This window comes from Mixophyes fleayi, chromosome 3 (genome assembly GCF_038048845.1).
Source record: "Mixophyes fleayi isolate aMixFle1 chromosome 3, aMixFle1.hap1, whole genome shotgun sequence".
Lineage (NCBI taxonomy): Eukaryota > Metazoa > Chordata > Amphibia > Anura > Limnodynastidae > Mixophyes > Mixophyes fleayi.
The window spans coordinates 320,230,248-320,249,741 of NC_134404.1; the positions used below are offsets into that span (position 1 = coordinate 320,230,248).

Genomic DNA, 19,494 nt, shown 5'->3' on the forward strand with positions numbered 1-19,494 from the left:
TCAGCTTCCGAGCGCTTGTATAACATCTCAGGATTACAGAGATTCCAAAGGTGTATGACTGGTGAGCATAGATCACATATACTGTATACACCACAATGTACGGCTCTATAGAAGATAGATATGGCCAGTTACAATGTAATAATAGGTGACAAAGGAACAATAAAAGAAAAGACATTAGAATATAATCTTGTATATGGAGCAATGTATTATTGTGCAGTGCTATATACAATGATGCAGGGGGTCTGCCTGCCAAAATCCTAAAAGGCAAAGAGTCCTCAAACTGAAGTTTCAGGTGAGTGGATGTGACGGCTTTTGCCAAGTATATCTAGTCTTTGTGACCTGACCTGTATTACATGCAATTGACCTCTTAGGGCAGATCAACATGTGCTAAATCTGCCCCAGGGCACTGCTAACAAACAACATGGAGCAAGAATAGAATTAAAACACACACAGAACAAGGAATCATTCATCCGCCATGGGATAATGTATTAATATCTGAGAACAGGCCACACGACAAGTGCATAAGGAAGAAGTAACAGTCCTGCATGAACAAACATCCCAATGGCACTAGCTGTTGTCACAACAGAGGAGGTTCTCTTAGACCAGTGTTGGCTAACCTGTGACACTCCAGGTGTTGTCAAACTACAAGTCCCAGCATACCCTTCCAGCAATAAGCTGATATATATTGGCAAAGCATGCTGGAACTTGTAGTTTGACAACACCTGGAGTGTCACAGGTTAGCCAACACTGTCTTAGATACTAGTGATGCAGGATTTCCTGTTGTCACTACAGGAGGAAGAGCCTGAAGAGCAAGTGGTGGCACGAGGAGATCACCTCTGATGACAGGTGTAACAGGATTGCTGTATTGTCACCGTTTCCTATACTCATTCCATTGTGCATAACTACTGGATTGTGTATAATTGTTAAAACTATTCCACCAGGAGAACCATTGTTGACAATTCACTTAACAAAAACAAACGTAATTTTATTATATGTTTCATTTATACCTGTATGAAGGGACCAATCATAGTTCCCTGTAATAAATCATATTCGTAGAGTGATACACTAATCTGCATACGTTCCCTCTTCTCTCCTACGCCATCTCTGTAACGTAACATGGTGCTAAAGTGCAGATGAATGACCCTCACCGCTTGTTTATACAGAGTTAAAACACAGCAAAACCCTACTGGGGTCCATCAGTATTAACACTATAAAACACCCCATTCATATGGAAGCACAATGATAACGGAGCATCGGTGTCCACTGGCTGTGCGAGAGTAGCGCTCAGACACCAGCATGAGTACAAAAACAATATTTTGAGGAAGGTAAAGCTAAATTACCTGGAAAAGAGCTTGAAATCATTTCCTGAAAGACAATTTATCTTCCTGTTCAGCGGGCTACAAAAATTGCTGCACTATGAATCTATCTGCACAAAATATGCTTCAGTTGGAGGTTGGACTTAGAATAGAAATTAGAGAAAGAAACCAGTGTGTGATGTACACAAAGAATCCTACACAAATACACGCAATAATGGAGTTTCATCATCAAATAATGAGCCATATTATACACTGATCAGCCACAACTTTAAAACCACTGACAAGTGAATTGAGTAACGTTGATTATCTTGTTACAATGGCATTTGTTAAGGGGTGGGATATATTAGGCATCAAGTGAACAATCAGTTCTTGAAGTTGATGTGTTGGAAGGCGGAAAAATGATCAAGTGTAAGGATCTGAGCGACTTTGACAAGGGCCAAATTGTGAGGGCTAGACGACTGGGTCAAAGCATCTCCAAAACAGCAGATCTTGTGGGGTGTTCCTGGTATGTAGTGGTTAGTACCTGCCAAAAGTGGTCCAAAGAAGGACAACCGGTGAACCTGCGACAGGGTCATAGGCGCCCAAATCTCATTGAAGCACGTGGGGAGCGAACGCTAGCCTGTCTGGTCCTATCCCACAGAAGAGCAAAGATGATGATTGCTATGATAGAAATGTGTCAAATCACACAGGGCTGCGTAGCCGCAGACCGGTCAGGGTGCCCCTGATTACCCCTGTCCACCGCCGAAAGTGCCTACAATGGCCACATGAGTGCCAGAACAGGACCAAGGACCAATGGAAGAAGGTGGCCTTGTCTTAGGAATCACATTTTCTTTTACATAATGTAGATGTCTAGGTACGTGCACTATGGGAAGAAGGCAACCCGAGGGATCCAGTGTGATGCTCTGGGCAATGTTCTGCTGGGAAACCTTGGGTCCTGGTATTCATGTGGATGTTCCTTTGACACATACCACCTACCTAAACATTGTTGCAGACCAAGTACACCCCTTCATGGCAACAGTATTCCCTGATGGCAGTGACTTCTTTCAGCAGGATACTGCGCCCTGCCACACTGCAAAAATTGTTCAGGAATGGTTTGAGGAACATGACAAAGAATTCAAGGTGTTGACTTGACCTCCAAATTCCCTAAATCTCAATCTGATCGAGCATCTGGGGGCTGTGCTGGAAAAACACGTCAGAGCCATGGAGGCTGTCTTGGCGGTACGAGGGGGACCTACACAATATTAGGCAGGTGGTTTTAGTGTGGTGGTTGATTGGTGTCACAGGGCGCCTTGGTTGCTTTATTTTCTCCAGTGCATTTAATTTTTTTTTAAATTGTCCTATTGACATAAAAGTGTTTTGCATAGAGGGTGTCTGTCACACACAAATGGTGTTATTAAGTTGCAAGCAGTGTTTAAAGCTAGGTGAAAAACAGCACAGGCAAAAATGTGCTTCCTGAATAAATAAATGTCTGTTATTTCTTCTTTACCTGTGTCACAAGCACTTAGGCCTAAACAGGCAATGGATAGTTTCTCCAATTAAATCTGATAAGATGTAACTGCTTAGAAAACAATGATACTTTATACTAGTAACTAAGCGCCTGAGATTTTTTTTTATTTAGCTTTTTTATTTATTTTTCTACACAGGACTAAGTACCATTACAGTTATTGTGTGATTGACGGTAATGGTTGCACTATGCACCTGTGTAGATCTCTCCCATAGGAAATAAACTGCTGCAAAATGGGTGTTCGCAGTTAATCGCTCGTGATAAAGTGACCTAGAAATAACCCATGTTGTTCAGTTAGCCAAGTGCTGCTTGAATGGTACGTAGAACTTTTCAGGCAGAATTCTTCCTGCCAGCAGGAAAATTGCTCGGGAACAGCTTTCTCCAGTTACTTTCCTGCGGTGTGAAAAGTTTTTATGTGACACCAGACAAATGTCCCATTCACTGGAGGAACACAACATGACAATTCTCATATTAAACCTTTCACCATTTTGAGCTTATATGGATGTTCCACATTATATTTACATTGGTTGTATGTAGCCGATTGTCTGTGTTCTTTAATGGGATTACAAACAGAAAGTCTAGGGAAGGGTCCTCCTACCCCCGTTATCTTAAATGTCTTCCACTATGAAAACTTCACTATATATATATATATATATATATATATATATATATATATATATATATATATATATATATATATATATTTCAGTAGTTCTGCTGTATAAGCCAATGTTAGGTTTAGTAGATCTTTAAGCCATTCTCTTCTTAAAGCCACTAGCAGGACAATAGCAATAATAATGTCTAAATAGACAGTATTTGGGCAGCACGGTGGCTCAGTGGATAGCACTTCTTTCTTACAGCACTGGGGTCATGAGTTCAATTCCCGATCATGCCCTTATCTGTAAGGCAGGCCTGTCCAACCTGTGGCCCTCCAGGTGTTGTGAAACTACAAGTCCCAGCATGCCCTTCCAGCTATCAACTGGCTGTCTACTGGCAAAGCATGCTGTGGCTTGTAGTTTCACAACTCCTGAAGGGCCGCAGGTTGCCCTCGGTCTCTCTCGGTCTATGTGTGTGTATGTTAATGGATTTAGATTGTAAGCTCCAATGGGGCAGGGACTGATGCAAGCGAGTTCTCTGTGCAGCGCTGCGGAATTAGTGTCGCTATATAAATAAATGGTGATGATTTTATAAACAATGGATGGAAACAGCGACCTGTAAATAATTATGCATACAAGCGGCTGGCTTTTCACATAGGTGTAAACTTGTACCCCAGACTTCACTTTTTTCCCCCATGTCCGTCTCTCTTAGCGGTGACACTATTTTATTTACAATTAATTACACAAAATATATTGTTTTCATTTGAAACTAATCAGGGTTGCAGGAAAGAAAAGCTGTGTTTCACAGTGTCTGAGTAGCAGGAGTAACTTAGGAGAAATGCTACGGCAGTTTCTATATAGGGAATACATCTCCTTACAAAACAGATGCATTATAAATGTGTATCAGCCTTACACCCGTGACCTCATGGGGCTGTTTGTTAAATAGGCATGTGTGTGTTTTCCTGCTCTAGAACTGTTTTAGTGGCTCTATCAAATTGGCATATCTCCATTTTCAGGTTTGTTAAAATCCTTGCAATATACGGTATTACTGGCAGACAAGTAATCTAGTTTTCCAAAGTGGTTAAACTTACATGTGAGAGCGAGGGGTTAGTAGTGAATGGCTGGGCTTAGAGTTAAAGTAGGAAAAGTATTTTTTTTATCCATTTAGCTAAATATATACATCTGTCATACTATAAATAGTCCAGGATCCCACAGTTCCTGAGAATCTTATCCTTGCTGTCACCGATAAGGGTCAGTTCTCCCAGGCATAACACTCTGGAGTACTTTGGATGAATAAGTTGCAGTACTAATGTGCCGATAAAGCCGATTGGACAGCTGTCTTCAAGCTAGTTTGATTTATTGATTGGACGGCTGCCATGGCTCATGGGAAACTGTCCAATCAGCTGAATAGATTTACACGGGTGTTCTGGTCTGCTGTTACAGAGTCTTTATTAACCATAATTTAGCCGTCCTACTATGTGTTCTGTAGCTATGTATTTATTAGAAATACTTGAGCTCGAAAAATATATACATTAAAATTCCTTAATCAGCTCTTTTTTATTCTGGCTTAAAATGGTTAAAGCAGCAATCTCATGAAAGAAAATCAGGTGTATTTTTTATATAAATCACTATAAGAACAATGTTGGTTTTTACAATTTTTTTTGTTTCTTCAGGTTATTGATTTATTTATCAATTTTATTATGACTACTGTAGGCGGGTTAGGGGGACAGGTGCCATCTCCTGGGGGTAGATAGTGGTGTACAGCAGCCGAGAGATCACAAAAGTCCAAGGTTTTGGTACAACTGGTCTCAGCAAGTTTTATGAAGCAGAAAAATAAAGTAAAAATACTTTAAAATAAACATCTTGCCTGTCCGGCACAAGTCGTTCCTGACTGTTAAACTATGATAGAAAACATTAGGAATTCCAGCATGTATAGACTACCCATAGCAAATATCAGGCTCTCTCTAATAGAGACTTTGCGTCCCTCCCCTGAGTCAGAGCATCGAGGATGTCTACCCTGACTGCTTATTAACACCCTTCCACAGGTGCAAGTGCTCATCAGCCTAGCCTTAGGCTGGAGGCTCAAAAGACCAGAGATAGGCCTAATGGATGGAGCCCATCCTCACTCTCCATCCATAACGCCAGGAACCCTTTCTCAGTTTTTACCAAAGGCCTAAAATCCCTAGCAAGCCATTTAAATACAGAAAAATATTTTCCTGGGGTTTTAAAACATGTAGGTCAGAAACCTGTGGCAAACACACCTACCTAAAAGCATTATTTCAATTGTCACACTACCTTGGCAAGCAGGCACATGATATAGTGAGCAGAGAGGCTTTGGAACGCTCCATTGAGCTCTGTCTGCACTGTGCTATACCCCTGAGAGCCGTGACCCCGTGTCTGTGTAGCAGGATGACTGTCAAACAAAAGTGGTTCCACAAACAGATACAAACAGAGATCTTTTGAAAAGAGAGAGGTACTTTTTCTTAGTTATCCAATTACAAATCATTATCAGATGCATTATTTAAAGCTACTTAACTTGCTATTTAAATAAGAAAAAAAAAATTCTATTATGTGGCATTGCTGCTTAAACCGTGCAGTATGTGGGATTGTAAAATTGACATTACAGAGAGAATAGTTTAAAAACGAACTCTCCTTAGTGACTCAAGCTGGGTACACACTACACAGTTTTCATCCAATAATCGGCTAAATCAGCCGACATACGACCGCTCGTTCAAAAGTCGGGTCAGTGTGTGCAGTGACACGATGGTCGAAAGTCTGCCCAAATGGACGATTGTCGCCTCATTTGGTTGGTCGTACCGTTTAATATTTTCGTTCCAATCTCGTTTCCGCTGTGTAGTGTGTATAAACTTCCGACCGATCCACAACAGTGAGTACGAAATTACAGTCATTGCTCACAACAACATGGCTGTAAAAAGTCGCTGAAGGACGTCAGCTCTTTCCTTTATCATCATAAACAAGGCTCGTGTGTATGCAGTCCATGGACCGAGCAATCAGAACATTTATCGCATGTAAAATCGCTCGGCATAAAAAGTTGGTTGAAATTTCTGTAGTGTGTACCCAGCTTTATTCACACCTTTTGCATTTTAAATGCTTGAAAACCAAATTATAAAACATTACTTTGTCATTTGTTAACATATAAAGTGTAATGTGTTGCAATGCATGAAAGAAACGCATCTGTGTATTTACTCAAATGAAAAGGGTGTGAAAATATTTTGTATGTATATAATTCATATAACAATGTACTTTTACTCCATCATTTCTAAAAAGTTTTATTAGAGTTATTGGATATCTACAAATATTTAATTTAATATCCAGGCCGATGATGGCCACCTAAAGTGCACTGGGCCTCTCGTTCACAGTGGAAGGGGAATTTTGTTGACAATACTCATGAGAAAGCAGCCTCTCCATAAACTGCTCTATGTACTAACGTCCAGGCTGTATATACCGCGCAGAAAGGCTCCATATGTAATATTTATGTATTTCACACAACACAGCACTGCTCTGAAAAAGGCCATGAAGCATTTTAGCACACGTAGGAGTCAGCAATGTCACAGGCTGCATGGTAATGATTAATATGCGCACCAGCGCCCTGAGCGTCTCCCGCTCAGCAGGGGCATCCTGATGCACGGGTAACGTGGCATCCCAGGGCAATGGATGAAAGTGGGAATGTGTCACTCTTTCCTCTATACGATACTTGGACCCCTTGAACCTAAGGCAGCACGGAGGCACTTCAAAGTGATTGTCAAGCTGTCTTTTCCGAAGTACAAATTTAGCTAGTGACTGCCATCACTGTGTCTAGGTGACAGGTAGTTTAAGATTAGTGTAAGCAGTAAAAATTACAAATACATACAGAGTTGGTGCATTTATCTTTGGTTTGGGTCCAAAAAGAAACTTCTGGAGGTCAATAGAGAAGTTTTTTCCATATATAGCTCTATACATAAGGCCCAAAAGAGGATCAGATTGGAAAGACAAGTGACTAGGTTCAACTGGGTCAAAAAGAGGAACAGTTGGAAAGTATACTGCTCCTTAGATACTTAACCCATATCAGCATTTGCATATGTGACTGCACATTTTGTTTTGTATAATAATAATTGTGCTAGTCATGGGCATATTGTAAGAGACATTTGTAAGGACTCCGTAGTGTATCAAGAAAGAATGAAATTGTCTTTCTGCAGCTTAAATTCTGCTGGTATAATGTGCAGACAAAATAAAAGAGGAGGAAGAATATATTTTTATCCCCTTACCTCTTTTGCAAGCTTATGTCCTTGTTCGACAGTAATGGGTTTTTCCTTCACATCATTTAGCTTTGCTAGAGTCTTGGGATCATCTCGCAGGTCGATCTACAAATCATAAAAATAAAGATTTTTTTTCTTGGCCCCTTTTTAGATTCTGAAATATGAAACGGCACATAGAAGAGTGTATAAAAAGTGGTAGAGTGATAGCACAGCCTATGCCCTTGTGCCCTCTGCAGAAAATCTCTTTTAATAACACATTTAATGAGAACCAAAAAACAGAACAGTAACAGATACAGCCAGGCAAAATAATTCAGCCCAACATCCTTAGTGCACACAGGCATTGACATCAGACGTCTTTTAATAAGCTGCTAAGCGTCCTTTACCACGGGGTGTCCAAAATATAGTGTAAGCGAAAGGACCTGTATACACACAAGTGTTGCCTCAAGTCGACTTCAATGGTGCCTGCAGCGTACACAAGCATTCACGCATAATACGGTTCTATGGGAGCGCTCATTAAGTAAACAGTATACAATGCTGCAGGGAGGCGTTGAGAACCAGATTTGATTGTTCTGGTACGAGCGAGGACAAAATAAAGCAATGTTTTTGCTGTCAACATATGTTGGTTTTCAAAATCCGTGTGTATAGGGCAATACGGATACCAGAAATTGTTCCGCTCAAGTTTAACACACACGTTTCTTTAAAGGGTGGCATGAGCTTTTAAATGCCACTTTTTTTTTTTTTTAAAGACATTTTCAAAGCTCTAATTGGGGCAAGTCATAATCTATAAACACATTTTCTGTCACACAAGAGTTGAGGTGCTTTGTGGTGCTAAGGAGACGGTTTCCCACTGTGCAAGTTCTTTGTGACAGCGAACTGAAAACATCATAAACAGCAAGATTTCCATTGCTAATATGTAAAAAGATGAAAAAATAATCTAACCAGAAAGGAGAAGGACTAAATGACACACATATATGGAACAAGATCTACTTTCATTATTCATGTGTAAATCTGCTCATCTCAGACAATGACATTTATTACCAGAAGTATACTTGGTCATAAAGAAACATAAAAGCAATGTGAATGTGTATCTAGATGCATCGGGAGCCTGAATTATGGGAAAAATAAGCATTTTAAGTTAAATATTTCAATGGCAAAAGCATCCCACTGAAAAACCAGGTTGCACGGTGATACTTGGCTTATGCTGAAAGATAAAGTATCTCGCTCCTTAGATGCTGAACTATTTAATCATAAGATGCTCTTTATAGTCCAAAACAGAGAATAATAATAAATAATAATTTCCCTCCACTACTGTAACTAACAAGTAAGGCAGTAACCAATAGGATCGCAGAACAACTCACTGCTCCTCCCCTTCCCTGAAACTTCTATTCATTCGTTACACGTCAACATCCACCCTGATGTCCAGCTGCCTCAGATATGAGACACATCATACAGGGGATAGATGCATCTAGTAATTGAACAGATGAGTTTTAGGGAAAGGGGGAGCAGGGAAATCTCTTCCGTCAATAGACTCCCCGGCATCCATACCACTGTGCTTCATAGGGGGTGCAGCCGGCGTATCTAAGCACATCAAGTACGTTTCGGTCTCCGAGAAAATCTGATTATAACCTGTTTTTTTTCTATTCACTTAAGATTAACTTATAAAAGCACAGAGGATAAGAATGGATGGTAAGAACTGCATTAAACAGTCAAAAAGAAGAGTAATTTTATTGTGCAATTGGTGAATACTGAAAAACAGGGACATTTTCAGGGACAAACCTCTAAGATTCGGGAGAGCTGTCCCTGCGATAGGCTGCTGCCAGGACTGTAGGATGTACAGGTTTCTGGGGAGAGGAGGAAGGTATTCTGGGCTACATCCTACTTCTCCTTCATAACGCCAGTTGCAATATTCATGGTCCCATTGGGACATAAAAGCAGCAACTGTGTTGCCCATTTTTGCCAGCAAAATAGAATATTGTCTGGTTTACAAATATTTGGTAATATGGGCAGGGCCATATTACCTTCTACTTCATGTCACTGTATGTAATCTGTGTTAGGACCCCCTCAATATACAGTGCAGCGCGATACGTCAGCACATATTACTATCAAGTGAGAGCAAGGCAGCACCTTATATCGTACACTTATACCCCAAACTCTCATGCACAGGGCCCCCTTTGTCTACTTGTATACAATTTCAGCTTGCATTAAGAACACATGCAACAAAAGTAAAACTACCACACACCAAACACTTCCACAAAAAAACTCCCTCATAACTCCCCAAGTGGATCCCCTCCTAGAACAGTGTTTTAGTATTTAACGGGCCAGAACCTGACAAAACTCATGATATTTGCATATACATTTGCTAACTAGCCTAACTCAGCTACTGTCCTCTGTTTTCAGTGATTTTCAACTCTGAAAGGTTCCCTGCAATATCCTGTAAGGGCGATGAAATTTAACAACTGATAATATTCAGTCATACAGGTCTGATATTATTATTTAATAAACGAGATATACCTGTGTGCCCACCAGTAAGAAAGGTACGTTTGGTGCATACTCCTTCAGCTCAGGCACCCATTCCTCCTTCACGTTCTGAAAGGAGGCTGGATTTACCACTGAGAAACAGATCAGGAAGATGTCGGTCATGGGATAGGACAACGGTCTCAAACGATCATAATCTTCCTAAAAAGAACAGAAAGAATAGTTAATGGTCAGCTGACCCAATGTAATGATACTGGAGATCATATCATATCATCAACATATCTCAGGCAAAGTTTAACACATCTCTATGTATTTGTGTATGACAACTAAAAAAAAAAGAAACTAATTCTCCAGTTTCATCATCACCAGAGTTTCATATTACTGGTCCAAAGTAATCCGTGAAGCTGTTAACATAATCTGATTGGCTGCAGGTTATTCTACTGGTTCAAAACTGGGTACACGAGGATCAGGTGATCTAGTTTAATAAAAAAAAAAAGTGCTTAAGCAGACCTATCGCTGTACTGTAAATGTAGGCGTATACCAATTTTTCCAAGAGACCAATAGAAGTCAAGATGTTTCCACTGTAACCAATAGCGCTCTGTGAGGGGTCCTTACATATTTTTTTTAATTTGGATAATGTAAGAACATTTTGCTCCACTAGGTTTAAGTTTGCATTTGAAGTTCCATTAAGGACTTAGACTTATGCTAATGTTACAGTAGGTAGAGGGTTAATTAGGAAGTAAAGCTATTCTGTTTTAGTTAGTCCCTCCCGCCCATCGCACCAAACCATAAGATTTTTGCGTCACATTTATTACACTACCTCCTCTTTAGTGCAATAAAGGTCTGAGATAGAAGCCCTTTTAGGACCATCCAAGCTGATCGCTATGAAGATTAACAGTGGCCCCCAGTTCAGGAGGGCCCATGTCAATTGCCCCTTTTGCCCCAACGTTATAAAAAAAGTCCAGTGACTGACTCACTTCCAAGACAGCTCTCCTGCTGTGTGGGCTGATGGAAGCCCATGAGTGGTGGCAGCCACAGTCCTTTCTGAGCCAAGCCAAAATCAAATATCCAACAGTATTCCCCGGGAATAATATATCATGCAGAATGGTAGAATATAGGATATATATGTCACGGATAGTAAATGATTACGCAAGATGTATTTTGCAGATGATTTAGGTCTAGCGATCAGATGCCACTGATGACCCAAAAGACATAGACATCTAGCTTGCTCTGGAATTAAAGATGAACAGTATTGTGGCTGTATTCAGGACTTACACTCAGTTATACACATCTGTGCTATTTTGCATATCGCTGTAGTCATCTAGCATTCTTCTGCATCCACAGGAGCAGGACATGTGATGGAGAAGCAGGGCTTCTAATGGAAATCATTTAATTACCCAGCGGCTGTATGAGCGGGAGACCGTGGCTGCCATCTTGCCACACCCTGCAGGTATTGTTATCAAGCTGCTCAGACACATCAATGATGGAGGTGATATGGTTTTGTACTTGCATCTGTCACAGCAATTCTAATAGCTGCCATTCAACTAGGTGAAACCACACTCTAGGGGAAAATTGATGCTGTACAGATGGACTCAAGTCCTGATCAATCAGGTCCTGGTGAACAGGATTTGAGTAACGTTCAAATAGTCCTGTCCAAAGAGCAGGTACAAGTTTTTGCTGTTTTGATTCAACTGAATGGCACTTAATGTAACAAAGAATTGGAGGGTTGGGGAAGAAACCAGTATAAAGCAGATATGCAGTGATAAATCAAAGTAAATTCTCAATTGAGTCCCAAGTGAAAGGGATTGTGAAGTATGGTGTGACAGGAGTGAGTTAATTAATACAAAATTGCAGTAATTTATAATAAAAGCAAGATTAAAGTTATATAACACAGGACTGATATTAAGCTTATATCTGTAACACAAGACTTGTTTTTACAGTGCTTTACCTATAATGAAGCTTTAAAGTACACATATAAATATTCTTTGTATACAGTGATATATTGTCACTGCATGTATGAGATAATGTACTGTAACTTTATGTGTGAATCCGGTTTGATTGTTAAGATTTAGACAAGGAGGTATTCTATCACATTCCCAGATCATGGGGCTAAACATACATGAGATTAACTATTATAGAATACCATTTAGAAATAGACTGAAATTGGCTATGCATTGTGTTTTGTTCTACTATAGATGAGCACCATATAAATATGTAATCATAATGATAATTTAAGAGCACATGCAATTCACATATTATACCTAGAGTACTAATGCCTTCTACAGTCTAAAGTTAGTATTGGCTTCTGAAACTTAAGAAGGTGGAATCAATAAAGTCTACTGAGGCTGAAGAAGCTATGTAAAGAATGCACAGTGAGAAATTCTCCATGAAAATTTTAGGATGCATAAATTAACTTGAGGGTTGCAGAGTTGATAGGATCCCCAATGGTGTAAACCATTGAATCATTTATTTGTGCCAACCTTCTTTTTTGAAGTTAAGTAAATCATTTTTCTACACATCTTTTGTATCAGTTTTTCATTCTCTCTCTCTCTCTAGTCTTTCAAGATTGTAATCTTGTTAACCTTTTACACATAGTTTTCCAATATGGTATGCATAAAATACATAAATACATACATAAAATATAATCTTTTTGTGGATTTAATAATGTTTGGATATTTTACTAAATTACCAGCTTGTCGGCTCTAATACACACTTTTATTACCAGCCTATACATAGGGTGAGATTTAAAACCTGCACCAGCACTTTGACAAAAAAACAGGACAGGCTGTCTGATACATAATGATGGAAAACTCTACATCAAGCTGCTATCTGTGCTTTACAACAACAAGTTTACCCATTTAAAGAGCACAAAAATTAGTAGTTGGAGCCCTTCCGGTCGGTCATTGTCATTTTGTTAAATGGCAAATCTGGGTTCTGGGCAGGACTTCTCTGTTGTTCAGATCTGCATACAATTTCTCACCTTCTCCGGCTGCCTGAAGCTCTAGTGGCTGCTGTCATATCAAACAATAGGAAAGGGCCAGCACTCGCATTCCTCCACCAATCACAGGTTGCTTCCTATTGGTTACTAACACAGCAGCCATAGCCGGAGGAAGCTTCAGGCAGAGGTAACTGGCCACCATATGAGAAGCTGAACAGCGGAGATACTGCGACAGGGCATATTGCTGCTACTGCGAAGTATATAAATTGGTGTCTTATTACTGTTGTATATTTATGTATCGTATATTTGCCACCAGAAATGGCTCTGTATAATATACTGCCAATCAGTTAGGGCTCTATATTGAATAGTAGCCGTCGTATAGAATAAATCTGGCGACTATAAATGTATTAATTTCAAAAGACACCTTTTCATATTAGATTATGTTTTAGTGGCACCAACAACCAAGGTAGAAAACAGTCTTCTTTACATTAAATGTGTGTCTGTACTTTGCAGGATATAAACATTTGTAACGGTCCCTTTGATTTGGGCATGGGGCATGTGCAGCAGTATACCTAGTATCCATCCATGGTCAACGGACTGTGTATTCATGAGCACGATGGTGAATTACATGTGCATCTATTGGCAATCATCAAGCTTCAGTGATCAGACATCAGAGCAGCGATCAGGATGCACAGAGCAGAAAGAACACACTTTAATGGACCCTTTTGTGATTTACTAATGTAAAGGAAACCAGTCTGATTTTTAACAAGTGATAAACAAACGATGATAAACTGACTGGAAACTGAAACTATTTTTAGGCTGAGGCGGACTGATGAGCCTCCGTGAGTCCAAACCTCCTGCCTGAGAGAAGCAGCTTGGATACATGTGTACAGGCGAGGTCACCAGATCAACCAGCCGGACCCCCCATGAAATAAACCTGCAATGCTGTGTGTCTTGTATGTATAAGGTTACTTACATAACACGGTATACACAGCACTCTATAATAGTAAAGCAATACATATTGGGAGCAACAACAGCTATAAGGAAGGCATTAGGTGTGAAGTCCCTGCCTGCAACTTACAATATAAATGGGCGCTGGAAGACACAGATAAAATAAAAAAATAAAAAATGAGGAGGTCAAAGTCCTGAGGTTCAGAAAAAGTTCACAAGGGCTACGATTCTGCACATAGTTAATCCAGCCCCAATTAGTGTAACCCTAAAGGTTACCCCAAATTCAAACTTTACAAGAGGTAAGATTGAAATACGTATATTTTGTGTATATAAGGAAAGTCTGGGCAAATTTATCCAAAACTTGGAAGCCAGGACCAAAAGCTGCAATCTTGTAAATAGAAATGGGCCAGACATACTGAAATCAGGGGTGACCTTATGCAAATTAGCAAAGAACAGCATCATAGGTTACCATGACCTGTAAATGACTACTTATAGTTATAAGCTAAACAGACTAAATGACGAGCATATTATATACACGGTCTGACACATGACATTGTACAACATACTACACCGGTCTGTGCCACCCAAAAATAAAAAGCATTATATACCAAATTGTTGCCCCCAAATAGGCAACACGCCAGTTTGTGTTCCCCACAAAAAAGCATTACATTGTGCCCCTAGAATAAGCAAGGATCGGAGCGTTCCTTGTAAGGTCACTAGTTATGCACCCTATGCAAAAATGAAATTCACTATCGTAGGATGTGATTATTGTAAGATTTAAGGGGTGTACATTTAGGGGGTATCCCCTGCTGAGCGGGGTGCCACAGAGTACTTTCCTCCAGGAGAAGGACAAATTGACGCATTTGTGCAAACAGAAATGTATGCAGACCACACTGTTTGCGCATTTATAATTGATCTTTAGTGAAAGCAAATGTCTGATTGGCTGCTATGGTTTAGTGAGTATTAATTAAAAACAACCCTGACTGTCATCACTGATATGGTATTAGGACATCGCCATTGCTGGTTTAGTACAGACTCGCTCACATTTCACATAACATAGTAGAGAGGACGAAATCCTGCAGTGTCTCATGAACAGATTAACCTGAAATCTGCAGTCATTTTGACTTTGTTTATTAAAAAGCACCTGTCATCCATACAGAGCTAAGACAGTATAACTAAACCTACGTTGGATTTCCACCCATGCTGCATTCCAATGTACGGCGGAGAGATGTCAGCCCACTTCTGTTTACTGATCCCTATGAGATAAACTACACAGGGGATTCTTGCCATAACATATGACAGCCATCTTCTGGGCAGCTATAAATAACTGTGTAATAATGAGAAGTACTGGCAGGAACATGCTCGTTGTACTCCTGAGAAACCACTCATGACATCATCAGACTGTAGGAAGTGTCTGTATAATCACATGACTAGTGTCACAGGGTCTTCAGCCCACACCAACTGCTTATTTAAATAATGCATTTTTTGCAACAAGTAGAGGACATAACACAGTTTTATAGCTGATGTTCCCAAGAATGGTTTGTACGCTGCAATTAGGCTTTTACTGTGGCTGTACTATTTATGTTCAATTTTTCAAAACTAAAAGGGTGGTTTCATTGCATTTTTAACTATGTGTGATGTTTAAGAGATTTCATGTACATAGATTTTAATCGTTAGAAATTATGGCTGCACCCTTCCACAGAAACCACCAAATGTTATGTTTAGGCATATTGAGTGAATACGCCCTAAATTATTTATAGTGTACTTAGAGCTACTATCATTTTAAGAGAGAAACTTGTGACCCTTGTGTGACCGGAAGACTATCAAATGCACCCTATAAGTTCCAAACATGGTACAGCAGTAGGAACCTATGCTTAACGCAGTTAATTTCGGTGGATCAGAAGACTGTATTATGGGAAAATAGTTACAGTGGGCCCGATTCATTAAGGAACGCAAATGCCGATACGTGCTGTATTTAGTATAAAATCGCTCTGCGCATCCCTAGAACCTAACCATAAGCCAGTGCACGCAAGAACAACCAATTCATCTTCAAGCGCAAAGGACCCTTACGACAGCCTATGATTTCAGGTATGGAGCGGGGAGGGGAATGGGCGTAAGCACATAGCAGCGTCTGATTCAAACTCTGGGCATCTCAAAGGTTTTCCGCCATATCACTTACACCAGCTACACGTCAGGTGTAAGTGCACAGTGATAGTAATGACAGCTGTGTATGCAAGTGTAAAAATGCATTTTATGTAGAGTAGACATTAATAACATCCTATTAAATTAATTTTATGGGGTCGACGACTTTTCTTGAAACGTTTTTTGTTCTTTAATGGCTATGGGCCTGATTCATTAGCGATCTGATCTGCCGTCTTTTGCGGATCTTACGAAAATCTTCTCTACGCATGCCCAGAAAAGGAAGATAAGAAGGAAAATCTGTATGCTAAGAATTTCTTAAGTTAAGATGAAAATCCATCGTAACTGCACTTAAGAAGTTTTCTGACCACTAAAAAGGGTTGGGAATGGGAGGGGAATGGCTGGAGATCCAAAAGAAGTTAAGAAGAGTAGGCGTTATTTGTACTGACTATCCGTTGGATAGTTAAAAAAAAAACCTGTGAGTTTTATCTAAACTCCTTGCTAAAGCTTAAGGAAATCTCAGGGTCATGTAAAAATCCAAAGCAGCTACAGCAGCAGCGCAGAGTAACAACAATAAACTGTTCTAAAAGCATCGTTCGTTTAAAAACTAAATATGCACAACACACATCTTAATACACTTCACCTTTTTTTTATTTATATCAAACATTAAACATTGTGTACATTTTTTAAAAGCAACCTCTTTTTATTTACAACCACCATTATAATACATCTCACTGTAAAGTGGCTGATGTATCAACAGTTAGTTGCTGATATTTGTTAAAAACAGCTAACAATACGCTAGTAATAATATAAAAGCATAACAGCTCACTTTAAGAAAATTGGATGGATAATATGTGCGGACTTAAACCAAGCGTACGCTTGCACAAGGGACACATAGAAAATTCACACAAACATGGGAAGGATATATAAACTCCAGAGAGATAATGGCGTTCGTGAGGATTCGAACTCAGGTTTCCACTGTTGAAAGGTGGATTGTCTAACCACTACACCAAACGTGCCCAACTTGGCACTACTCCCAGCAGGGTGCGGAGTCTAACGGACGGATGGTATTCACCAGTGACCACCGCAAGGTGATTTGGGCTTAGTGGCGTCTGTCTGCAGGTCGCGGTCCCTACCAGGAGTGTTAGGCGAGATCCCAGGAACTTCTTCCTCAGGAACATCAAGTACCTGACGCAGAGCCTGAATTAACTCCTCCACACTCTGACGATCAGCATGAACCTCCCCCACCACTGAAGGAGCATCTATGTCAGAATCCAACGGTAACTCACCCTCTTCCTGGGAACCACAATCAGAATCTGACAGATTTCCCTGAAGAGGTGCCGCCACCCTCTTACGCTTATGTGAGGAAGACGGTGCGGCCGATTTCATCATCCTCTCTAAAGAGGAAGAAACTGCAACCAAACCCTGTACAGAGGATGCAAGACCCTGTACCCAGGCTGGTTCTACAGACTCCAGCGGGGCAGAAACAGTCAAACCCTGAGTTTGCGAACTAGAACCCATTTCATTCGCAACAGAGGAAGCAGAATCTGAAGATGGAGCAGCTTGAGAACGTACCATCTGAGCAAGTTTAGCCACCGTATTAAAGAGAGACCGAGCCCAGGCAGGTTCCTCCGTATGTGAACAAGCAGCTGCTGTTTCACACGGTGTGCTCTCTGCGGGCCGACAGGTTGCGCTCAGAGCCTGCGCGCCTGACTGCCCAGACGGTAACAGCGTGACAGACAGCACAGGTGAAACTCAGCATAGATGTAACACCAGCCCTACCACGCATGGATTTTTCCCTCTCTGACATGTTAACACATGGGACAAAACAACACCACACAGTGTAGAAAAACACAATACAGATAACAAGCAGCACACAAACTACAATGGAAAGTGAGCCTTCAATACAGCCAAAATGCTCCCGAGTGTAAAAAACAAACTTTTGAAAACAACCACCCCCAACCCTTTACCTTACAGGACTCAGAATAGAAAAGGGGAGAAGCTGAGCTATAAAATGGCTGTCTATTCTGGTGTCTGCACACGAGGAGTGAGAGACCACCACGGGGGGTTGTGCATAAGAGGAAACCACTCCCCCCAGGGCCCAGCACTGGATTGGCTATCATCCAAACATGACAACCTCCTCAACCAATCCAGTGCCTAACAGGGTTCACTATGTTAGTGACCCTAACCTGACCCCGTTCCCTAAGCTAAAATAGAAACTTTTAAAAATGACTGCTCTTAGTAAAAAGCAGCCAGCTCAGGGAACCACTGCAATTTCTACCCCCCTCTCTAAGCACTATGCTGAGAGGAGGAGGTGGCCATGGTTAAGGCAGAGAAGTCGGCGGCCGCGCCAGAGAGAGAGAAGGAGTCCTATGTTGCAGCTTTGGTGGAATATAAGTTTTTTTCACAAACAAAGATATACTTTTGTTGGTGTGGGTAGGCCCATTGTATTAATCATATAGCACTGTTTTCCCACCTGCCATTTGGCCAACAGCTAGTTTTCTCTTGTGTATATATATGTATGTATATATATATATCTATGAGAAATAACCTAAGCATGCTACTTGTGTTATTTTTCCTTGTTTTTATCAGCTCGAGAACACACCATAAGTGGGGATGGAAACCCACCATCAGGTTCCCCAATGCAAAAAGTTGGAAAATACAGAACAAAAAACGAAAAAAATACCAAAATCTACAAAAAAAAAATTCTGTTTTTGAAAAATGTTATGCTTCAGTTTAATTTTAAACTTTTTAATATTCTCTTTTGGTTGTTGCCTAATGTTGGCGTTATGATGAAATGATAAAACTTTGAAGGTCAGAGTAAAAATCAAGATATCAAGTGTTTGTGTGTTACATGAAAAAAAAAACCAATACTTTCCTTATTTGCTAACTACTATCCTAATACTACCGCTTGCTAATTAAAAACATCTGCTGGTTTTGCCAAAGTTCCTGTCGTGTTCCTTTCCTTAATGATTCGGGCTCACAAGCTGCACATAGATGTTAAGGCCATGTTTGGTATGCAAACTCATGACATCAGTGTTGTGAGACAGAAGTGCTAACCACTAAGGTACTGGTGCAGATGTTAACTGGCATTTATTTATTTTTGGGTAATAAGGAAGAGTGGCTGTGTTGTGTTGCTTTTTTCTTGAAGCACTATTATCTAGCACTTACATCTGTAGCACGCATGCTGTATTGTTGAGCTTCTCCCTCTTTTTTCAAAATGAACGTTGCCTTAGTGGTTAGCCAATCCACCTTCCAACACTGGAGTCATGAGTTTGATTCCTGAATCACGCCCTTTTTCTGTGTGTAGCTTGTATGT

At 40.3% G+C, this 19,494-nt stretch overlaps 1 protein-coding gene across 1 annotated transcript in view; it reads right to left on the bottom strand.

The window, feature by feature from the left end:
- The window catches only part of RHOQ (ras homolog family member Q), a 39,905-nt gene that overhangs the window by 6,377 nt on the left and 14,034 nt on the right, over nt 1-19,494 (bottom strand). Inside the window, exons 3-4 of the mRNA XM_075204123.1 lie at nt 10,184-10,348; nt 7,682-7,777 (exon numbers count right to left, since the gene is read on the bottom strand). Coding sequence (XP_075060224.1) covers nt 7,682-7,777; nt 10,184-10,348 — 261 coding nt within the window. The remainder of the gene's footprint in view (nt 1-7,681; nt 7,778-10,183; nt 10,349-19,494) is intronic.